The 10,459-nt window shown below is 39.5% G+C and overlaps 1 protein-coding gene across 1 annotated transcript in view; it reads right to left on the bottom strand.

Moving 5' to 3' along the window:
• Positions 1–235: 235 nt before the first annotated feature.
• DOCK8 (dedicator of cytokinesis 8) overlaps positions 236–10,459 on the bottom strand; it is a 95,897-nt gene continuing 85,673 nt past the window's right edge. The window contains exons 40-48 of the mRNA XM_069776337.1: positions 9,423–9,566; positions 8,391–8,522; positions 7,471–7,605; positions 6,860–6,949; positions 6,191–6,427; positions 5,418–5,561; positions 4,277–4,383; positions 3,246–3,413; positions 236–2,592 (exon numbers count right to left, since the gene is read on the bottom strand). Coding sequence (XP_069632438.1) covers positions 2,529–2,592; positions 3,246–3,413; positions 4,277–4,383; positions 5,418–5,561; positions 6,191–6,427; positions 6,860–6,949; positions 7,471–7,605; positions 8,391–8,522; positions 9,423–9,566 — 1,221 coding nt within the window. The 3' untranslated portion in view covers positions 236–2,528. The remainder of the gene's footprint in view (positions 2,593–3,245; positions 3,414–4,276; positions 4,384–5,417; positions 5,562–6,190; positions 6,428–6,859; positions 6,950–7,470; positions 7,606–8,390; positions 8,523–9,422; positions 9,567–10,459) is intronic.

Below are 10,459 nucleotides of genomic sequence, written 5' to 3'. Positions count from 1 at the left end.
CATCACTAAGCTTCCCACTGTCATTTTTCACAGACACTGAATGAAAAAGGAAGTTAAGAAGCCCTGCAACAGACACAATTTACCCTGAGACAGACCAACACTTCCCCTGCCTAAATCTTTTAATTTTCTGCTGAATGATGCTTCTACAAGGAAAGGTTGTTCCTACTGAAATTTTCTTTCCAGCTGGATTCTATAGAGGTATAAGGTGCAACACAAAGCACTTCTGAACATCCTGTGAAACAGTCACTTTATTGCAAAATGAATGACATATGGTAAAAAATTTACATTTCACACAATTCAACTCTTGAAAGAAATGTACAAACCATGTTTTATTTGTAGAAGGGACAACATGAGCTACAAACTGAGGGCAAGACTGGCCAGCTGGTTGAGGGGTGCTCAGCTTGTAAAATGTGAGTGAAGAGTCCTTCAGTATTCATATTATCCTGAGTATTGTTTCAGTTCAAGGACCACACAACATGAAACACTACCTTACTTTTACCTAGTATATTGTACACCTGTAGGGGTTTTTCGTTTCCCTGAGGTTTCTGTTATTTAGGCTGTAAACGATAAGCATCTTGTAAACAATGAGTTTGGATTATGGGACTGACAGATGACAGTATTTTGACCTTCCTCCTGAACAGGCTGTTAAAGACAATAGATAAGGGTCTAGTTTCTGATAGGCAGAGATCTCATAGCTTCCAAGCTTTGGGAAATTAATTATCTTTTCAACTTAGAACTGTTTCAAAGCAACCTGTATACAGAGAAGCCACTCCATGGAGGCATATTTTGCTTTGAGCTCTTAATACCATTTGTTTATGTACTTTGGATGCATTCATTTCAAAATCATGGAGTACTTATTCCTGATTATTGCATTTAACAATACTATGCATGAGGAGGGAAATGCTTTCTTACACTCCAAGTGCTGTATAAGTACAGGGTTTATTTCACCTCTTTCCACATCTCATCTTGTTTGATGATCCCTGTGAATCTTCTACATAGCACATTCAAAATCTGACTCGGTCAGATGTCAGTGAAGTGCTGGGAAAATTCCTCTTATCAAACAGCAAGGCTACAGCTGACCATAAAAAGTCAAAATGTTTCCAGTGTAAGCAGCAGCCTCAATCTCCCTTATACTTTTGGAGCAAAGAGGCTTTGCATTTAGAAACACATGGCATCAGCTCTGAGAAAGTTCACTATAATTTTCTAAAATGAAATACAAAGGAAAAACTTAATTCCACTGTTTCATTTAATTTTAACATTAAATTATGTGTTTGGGCAAACGGTATTGGTTACTTTAATCAGCATTAAACCATAATTTCCAAAACCCTGAAAAGGTAGAGGGAAGGAAGTAATATCAAGGGACGCTTTCATAGATTTTTGTTTCAAAATACAAACATTACATGGTAAGCATGGTCACAATACAAATGATGGCTCTGCCATTGCCTCACTAAATGAGTTCCAAAGTCCTAATCTCTCTCTCTCTCAACATCCTCATCTGCAAAATTGTAATAATATTTCCTTACTTCAGAGGAGTGCTGTAAAGTTTACTTAGTAAAATGTTTGCTCGGGGTTCAGAAAATACTAAGCATTGGGTATTATAAATTATGTGCTAATTTCTCTTAAGCTGCAGTAAAGCCTGAGTGAAGTGCCTTGCAGGAAATCCTCACTGTGCGCTTCTGTAGTTAATTTTAGATAAAGTTATCTACATAACACCATTGTGTAGTAGAAGAATCACTCATAGCTTAGCGTCTTCTTTTTAAACTATTACTTGTTAGCTCTGCTAAACATGACACTGATTATTAAGAAATCCAGTGGCATGTCAAGTAGTAGTCCCCATACTTAGAAAAAAAAATGTAGAAGATCTATAAGAGTTATTTATTGCTACTTCTTGCTTCCCAAGCTTTGGTTGAGAAAACTTGTGCAGAACTCTCCCTGCAGTGAAGACCATGATAGAAACTGGTGACAGAAACCGGTTGAGGAAATTATTCTTTCCTACAGCTCCAGCTCAGCAAACACTGAGCAGGGAACCATGTCCCTCCTCATTAAGACAGCATTTAAGCATGCGATTAACTTGCAGAATGTGCTCCATTGCCAAAAGCACATGGATAAATGCTGTCTTGGAAAAGGACCGTAAATAGATGTAATTTGTCAGTGTCCCATAGACACGTTATTTGGACTCACGTAACACCTCAACCAAATCATGCAGTTCTGTGTCTGTTAGCTAGTGGTGACTGACCTCATGCCACTGACCACTCTAATTGTCCACCCCTCCACATTATGTGATTATTTTACAATATACAAAAAGTATCTAAAAAGCATCCCCTTCCTTCCCAAACCTTCATGAGATGTGGTTGATGAAGAGTCAACCCCCAGCGTTCATTCAGTGATCTTGTGTAAATGCTTTTCTGCAAGCTGTCCAGAAAGTGCACATGCTGTCTTGTGAGACGTTTCTGGTTTCATAGATGTTGAATACCCCATGACTACTGGCGTGCAGCATGAAGCTCTTTCTTGGCCAAAGCAGCTAGTCCTTAGGTGCTTTGTGAAGAAGTCTGGGCATCGTATTTCCTAAAACTGTGGTTACGAAAAGATTCCCTGCAATGAAATGGATCCATAAATAAAGTGGGCAAATGAAAAAGAATCCAAGAAATATCTGCCTTGTGAAAAGGAGCAGCTGACAAATCATCACCTGAAGCATGTTATATGTTGGCAGGTCAGAGGTATATTACTTCTTCTACTCCCACCCCACACTGGACACAGTGGCTTTGTGAAGAAGTGTATATTCGTAAGTAAAGAACATAAGTTAAGAGTCTTCTGTCTCAGTCATGGGACTAAACCTAATTATATTACCTGTGAGTGAAAGGATCACTCTTACTTCATGCTGGCTAACACCACATGGTGCTATGTGTTCAAAACACATACCTGTTCTACCTCCTTCCTGGCTTCAAATGGTGAAGAAATGGCAAGATGTTTCCGATATCTTTTCATTAGGACGAGGGGGAAGACTTCTCTAACAATGCATTAAAATGACATAAATCCTCTACCCCAGGAATATAAGCAGCTTGAGAAACACAGTTAGTACTACATTCAGCTCCAGTGGAAGTCAGCAGACTTCATTAACCAAGAAGTCTGAAGTTAGCAGTCTATATCATGGCCTGTTTTTAGCTGCCAGTAAAACTGCCTTTGCTCCCTGAAAAAAATGGCATCTTTTTGTATAGCTACAACAGAAAACCCTGCCCTAACTGTACCTTGTGCTATGGACTTTCACTACAGGTTTGTACAGCTCTGGGATCTTCCTCTCAATCATGGGCCTAAGGTTCTCTTTCAGCTTCCCGTAGTTCTTTCTGAGCTCTAGCTGATACTCCCGCTGGTCAGCAGTAATAAGGCGCTTGTTCTTCTCCACTGCTTCACCACACCTAGGCAAAAGGAAAGAAAAAAAAAGGTATGATGTGTCGCCTACTTCTGTTAAAATCATTAACTTTGTGTTAGGTAATATGAATGGCCAAGGATCCAACTCCTCTGGGCTACGCATTCCTCTGATAACTTGTCAAGTCCAAAATGATAACGAACTAATAAGAAACCTCTGTCTTTCCCAAGTACACAAATTGAGGTGTATTTTTAAGACATTAGAAATGCATGAGGGAGCTAATAACAAATTTAATGACTGCAGAATACTAAGCTACCTGCCTACTTACTGTAGACAGATGCAAGTGACAATAGCAGAGAGTAGAGGCTGTATCTTCTGCATAAGGCTCATTTTTATTTAACTCAAACTTAGCCTTCAGCAATTATGCTTTCTTTGGACTAAGGAGATTAATATCTTGCTATGTGGGTATGCTTGTTAAGATTTACAAGCATATCTAAAGCAAAGGCCATATGTGTCTACCACTACCGATGTGTCTGCTTGACAGATTGGGTCAAATGTTTTCTTATGAACAGCTTCCTACATAAAAATGTCATTTTATTAAAAATAAAATCAAGGCAATAGTCTGAAATGCTTGATTTCTGTAAAATATCAGAGGATAAAACAAATGGAAGATCTTAATTTCTACATAATTAGTTTGAAGTGTTAAAATTTGCTCCCATTTGGGATGCAAAGCCTACCAAAGCACTGACCATGAAGCAGAGATAACAAGTCTGGACCAAGAGTCTAAAGCGTGAGATGCCAGGATTCATGATGCTAACTTGCATAATTAATCACACAGTCATATTATCGTTGCATTATTGCGATTATTGGCTTTATTGATGCAATTCAGCACTTCAATTTTGTTTTACTGACCTCATTATAAACTCTTTGAAGCACAACCTCAGCTTGTTGTGATGTCGATAAAGTTTGGGATCTGCTGGAATTTCAGCCAGGAACACTTGTGCTACCTCTAGCGGTCCCTTACAGAAATAACACAGGAAAATGTCAAAAAACACCTGCTTAGACTGAAAACAGACCACACGTTTGGTTAAGCTGTTTGTTCTTTCATGAACGGAGTTACGAAACAAAAGAAAACTATGTGTAGTCACCATAACAGGATGGGTTTTTGCTCCTCTCCCACCCCCCTGACGCAATTTTTCCTCTGGCAAGCAGTTTTTGCCCATCATATTTTATCCTCTCCTGTATTTATTTCAGCTCTAGCCCCACAAAAAAGGGAACTGACAAATTCTACTCAGCAGAGAAGAGGTGGGATAGCTCTGCTGCCAAACCTGGTTACATGAGATAAACACAGCTCCTATGTGTAGCATTACAAGACCCCAAGGGAGTTAAATAAGCCCAGCGCAGAAAAGGACCACTCTTTCCAAAGCTTACAACAATGTGTTACTTCAGACTAGAAGCTTTGGTTGATGAAGAATCTGGAGAAAGTGAAAGTATTCAGGCTTTCAGCAAAGAAACAAAGCTCTGTGAAACTGTGGATAATAACAAGTTTTCTCTCAGTTGTGTCTTTATTCTTTCATTTTAGTTTTTTTTATTTGCCTTTTTTTATTAGCAGACATAATTATTGAATCTCAACTTTCTTTTGGGGCACTCAGGTCTTGACCTCATTTATTTTCTGTGAAACTGTGAGTTTGTGGTGGTGCAACAGCAGAATTGTTATTTTTATAGCCATTCCCCAAGGATACACCTTGACTGAACAAAATGGCTGAGATGACTAGTGTGCTAGAAATGGAAAAACCTTGGATGCATTCACAAGGCTTCTGTGAGTTTCTGCACCTACAACCAAGACAGCTCTTCCAAAAGCACTTTCATCAAAAGCATACCTAATGAACAGTATACAATGACTAAATATCAAGGGATGAAGTTTAAATGCACATTGTGACTGTATGTGTCTGACTAGATGTACTTCTTCCACTGCAAGAGCTCAGAGTGAAAAAGAAAGCACATTGAGAAAAGTATGCAGCAATTCTTCACCTGGCTCATTTGGTTCCCTTACCTGATTTACAGTGGCTCCAACTGAGCCCTGCAAAACCATTTGGAGCATTTTGGCATCTGGTGGTTCTTGGTTGGTGGCTGCAGTTAGTTCCTGTGTTTTTTTCCGCATATCTTCAATAGCGACTTCAATTGGGGTTAAAATAAACTAACGGAGATGGAAGAAAAGATGTAATGAATCATGCATGCAGTTGACCTGTTCTAACCTGGCAATACCATTGTCATTTGCCCATGCCAAAAGCAGTAGTTGTGAAACCAAGGAAGACTGTTCAATCTAAATGTCACCTTGGTAGATACTGCATCTGATGCAAAGCTCTCTGACATCTTACCATTTGCAAGAATAGCATGTGGATCTGACTCCCTGTTTGCATAAATTCATTATTATTCTAAGTTACTGATTTCATGTCTGAAATGGTTTTGCACTTTCTACCTTTATAAAGCTTCCCTGTCTCCAAACCAGGTCTGAGCCAAATTTAGTTCTTTGACTGTACTTTATCAGCTAGAAGTACAGCCATAAACAGAGCTCCACACATCCTCCTACACAGCATTACAACTGGGGGGTCAAAAGAGGACTATACCCTCACTAGCTTCCCTTGTCCATAGTAAATACCCATCTTGCATTTGTCTCCCCATTCTATGCCACTCCTATTTATGAGCATAACATGTCTGAGAAATTCAGCCTTCTTTTCTTCTACCAATCATAGAATTTGAAAATCTTCCCACGTAGAGACTTCTTCAGCCCCTGAGAAATTACATCTGTCCTCAAAACCCAATTACCTCTTCTTTTTGGATGACATTGATTCTAGTTTTGATGTAGGGGAAGGCATGCATTGTGGTTAGGATGGTGTTCCTCTTGTATTGCTCGCTAAGCTCTCCTCTGGGGCGCCCATCCATGGTGAAAGGTGTGGTGTACATGAACCGACAGAGGTTGAAGTTCTTCTCAAAATAGGTTACCCTGTCTTTCATCTCATACTCATCAAAATATGGCTCCACAAAAGTAATTTGTATGTATGCCTGAGAAAAGAGGGAAGAACCATTACAGTACTTTACAATCCAAGAAGTGTAAAAGGAATGGCATATGTGAAATATCCCATAGTTCACATTGGCTAAGCATGGTCTGGAAGAGCACAAAGCTGCAGATCCTTCAGGGCTCCTTCTCTTCTTCAGAGCTGACAAAACTTGCCTCTGGGGAAGGCACAGCTTAAGCCTGGGGATCAGAACCAAAGCAGGGACCAGAAGTCAGAACTTCTAATTTCCACACTCTGTGACAAGCTACCAAACTGAGCCCTTCACAGAGGCTTTAAGGACATCCCTGGGCACAGAGATACAGCCAAGTTGGGTTTCTTTTGGGTGCCTTAATGTCTGAGCATGAAAGTTCCTTTTCTGTTTCCTCTTCCTTCCTTTTCTGTGACAAAGCACTCAACGCTCTCAGTAGGGTTTCCCTACCTTATTGGGATCCAGCTTTCTTTTGTCGACAGGAGCAGAGTCCTTAATCACTTCCACAGCATCCTCCCCAAAACACTGGCCATAAAATCCCTGGAAAGGAAACACAATTACCCCAGAGTCTTTGTTACACTGCTAATGATCTGTATGCTTCTAGGAGAAAGAAGTAACCATGACAATTTCTGGGCTCTGTACAGTCAGTATACTGCTTCATGAACCACAGCTGGCCAGGGCAAGGCATCTTCAACGAAGATCAGTATGAGCTGCTCACAAAAAAAGCAGAACTTAAGGTAAAGTGATCAGAAGGGAACATTGCAGTTCCACGAAAAAGCTGAAAAGATACAAAGCAAATATCTGGCATGCTCAAATCAAATCATTCGATATATTACAGGCCTGCCCATAAGAGACATGGCCTGAAGAGAATACATTGCTTTCATCATTATGCTGTAAAAAGGGCTACAATGGAAAGGATATATACCAAGGAAATAATCCATGGTACAAATCAGTTTGTTACTGATTTTCATATAGCAATAATACTATTAGAACTGTGTAGGCCCATCAGAAAGTATAACATAACATTGGAGAACATATTAACACAATGTTTTTTTCTTTACCTCTAATCTGTGAGAAATCTCAGGCAGTTTGGTAATTGCAGGCTCCTTATAAACAAATTCCTGTTCATCCAAGTCCCCAAATTTGGATCCATAGAAACCAACACGGAAGTAAGTTCCAAACATTCGCTTTTGACCCTAATTGATAAAAAGAAAGAGGAAATTTACAATTACTTATTTTTTTATGTCAACATTGTAGTATTTGGATGCCTTTTTTCCCAAATTGACATAGAAGAAAACCCACTAATCCTACATTTTCCTTATTTTAGAGCCAATTCTATGCATCATCAGTGCTGATGGATTAGAAGCACATGTTCATGAAGGAAAGCATACGATTTAAGGGGACATTTGACTGAAATCTAACTTAAAATTTAGGCTAATCATGAAGTGACTTTTGCAAAACATAATAACATTTTTTTTTAATTCCATTGGATACACATTAACAAAATAAAAAATTTGCAATGAAAATTGGTAAGAATTTGAAACTGACTAGACTCAGCAATAAGATTCTTCTGAAGAAAGATAAGGAAAGGGGCAGTATGAGTGCTGAGAATTTAGGCAGGCTTTTGCATTTCTTCTGTTTTATAACTGACAACACTAGTTAATTGACAATAAAGTTATTTTTCTTAAATAGATGTGGCCAAGTGGAGTCACGCACGTTCTTATTCTAAGTTTGACCTGTTCAGCTATTCTTCTGTAACTCTAAACCAGTTTTATATTCATCTCTGCTTTTTCCTACAGAAGAGGACAGAGCCTCTTTTCACTGTAGACTACCCTTTGTAGGTAGGCCAAAGCAGATGGAAGCTTTTGTTAGAAAAAGGAAATGGATCTATTTCACATGAACAGTTTTATTATCACCAGTCCTAAACAAACAGTGCAACCCAGCAATGTGTCTTACTAGCGGTGCCTTGCCTCACAAGTACCTTATTAATAATGCTGTCAAAGGCCTTCTGTAGCTTGCTGTGTGTCAAGGTAAGCTTCCTGAAGTCTCTATGCGCTTCCAGTATGGGAATGACAATTTTGTACACCTCGTTCACAGTTTCATACAATCCCCCCTTGGGAGAAAAAAAAAAAAAGAAAGAAAAAAGAAGAAAAGAAATGAGTCTTCATGCATTCTGAAAAGAAACTAAATCTCCATTAATGGCCTGGCTGAAGCGGGGATTTATGGGACTCATCTTAATCTGCTACGTTGCTAGTTTTAGCTTTCTAAAAACTAGTAATAGTAAATGGGTAGTTCTAAGCTGCAAACAACAAACTGGATCTAATTTGGATCTCTGATCTGTTGGGCTCTCAAGCCCAAATTCCTGTGTAAAGCACGTGGTTTCTGCCTGGGGGCTAGAAGAGTTAGAAATGCAGGTCAGCAGAAAGAAATTGATTTGTTTAGCATGTATAACTCAGGGCAATCAGAGCTGCATCTGGACAAAAGGAACGCAAATTACATCTTCAGAGATGCTAAATCATATATCCTCTTTAGCACTACAGCAATATCATGAGCTACTTGAGCATTAACATCATGACTCTTTACATGGTAAGTGTAGATTATGACGCTGGTGGTTGTATGCTGTGTAAAAGCACAGGAGTAACTCTCACATGCTTTCTAAAATCTACAGTTTAAGCAAGACCTTTTTCTTAAATGTATTATTCCATGAAAACACCAACCAAAAGGCTTGGTTTATGCTTGGGACAATCACTTTCTGCTGATGCTGCCTGTAGCCTGCACAGTAGAGGTGGATATATAGCTGAGCTAGGCTACCTGAAAAGCCTAGCTTAGCCAACCTGGCTGAGGCAGGGCTGGGTCAGACATAAGGTGTGTTTCTGTGTCTTGTTTTTTGCAGTGGGGCAGATCTGTGGAGCCTGGTTTAGCAGTAAGGCTAATTGTGCAGGAAAATAAGCTATGGATCTGTCCCAAATGATAGCCCCACTCCATGTCCCCATGTTTTTTGGCCCTGGCTCACCGTGCTGAAGAGCTCTGCTGCTTGTTCCAGCAGCCCTACCAGGCCACTTTCTGAGAAATACCTCCCAGAACATATACCATCTTCATCTGGAGACAAAACATCATCTGAAACAGCAGATTCCTCCAGCACATTGGACGAAATGTTCTAAAATACATCAGAGCAGAGAAATCAGAAACCTAGATGAATAGTCTATCATAAAGATCGAGGCAGAAACAGTTTCAACATATTTACATGACAGGAAAAAGAATGAAATTATAGAACTGCAGCCAGGGGATACACAGTTAAATTCCATTTAGAAGCGAACATAACATCATAAATCTCCGCAGATGGCAGGCCAGGATTTTCACTACAAGAATCCTAAACTTTCTTTCTTGCCTCAGGTTTAAAAGGCAGACTCCTGTAGGTCACAAACTGTCCCCTGCCCCGCTGGCTGCATTTCTATGGTGCTGCAATGAGCTCAATCTCCCAGGCCACAGGGGCTACAACCAATGTGCCCTTCCCGCTGCTGGTGCCTGGGGATGGGAAATTCCAAGCTGCACCCCAGACCTCCTGCCACCTGCTTGAAGAAGCTGAACTTTCAAGTTGTTGATTTGACTTCTGCAAGCAGAGGAGAAGTAGGACATAGACAATATTGCTAGAAAAACTGCAATAATTGAATTCTGCTTCTTGTTTCAGCCTCTGCCGTATTACACCTTGATCCTGCGGAATTTACTTGGTTTCTTGTTAAACTTATTGATCTTACTGTGTGTTTAAATAAAACTAGATAAAGCACACAATGTCAGTCACTCTTTGAGATTCTAGACCATGAAATAACATGTCTACAGTTCTTCAGGATCCCTTTGAATAAATGATACTGGGTAGAGTCAACATAAAAAATTTTGTAATACATAGAAATACATGTAAATGAACATTAAAATATGTGTACCTACAGTATGGAACAATCATATGTAACTTTCAACAGCAGTAGAAATGCTAAGCTTCGATTTGTTAGTAATTAAAAGGAGTTAAATTAGTGTCATAGTGTCTCACTTCTGCAG

This window comes from Haliaeetus albicilla, chromosome Z, assembly GCF_947461875.1.
Source record: "Haliaeetus albicilla chromosome Z, bHalAlb1.1, whole genome shotgun sequence".
Lineage (NCBI taxonomy): Eukaryota > Metazoa > Chordata > Aves > Accipitriformes > Accipitridae > Haliaeetus > Haliaeetus albicilla.
The sequence above is the reverse complement of the archived record's forward strand: the minus strand, read 5'-3'. Positions and strand labels throughout refer to the sequence as shown.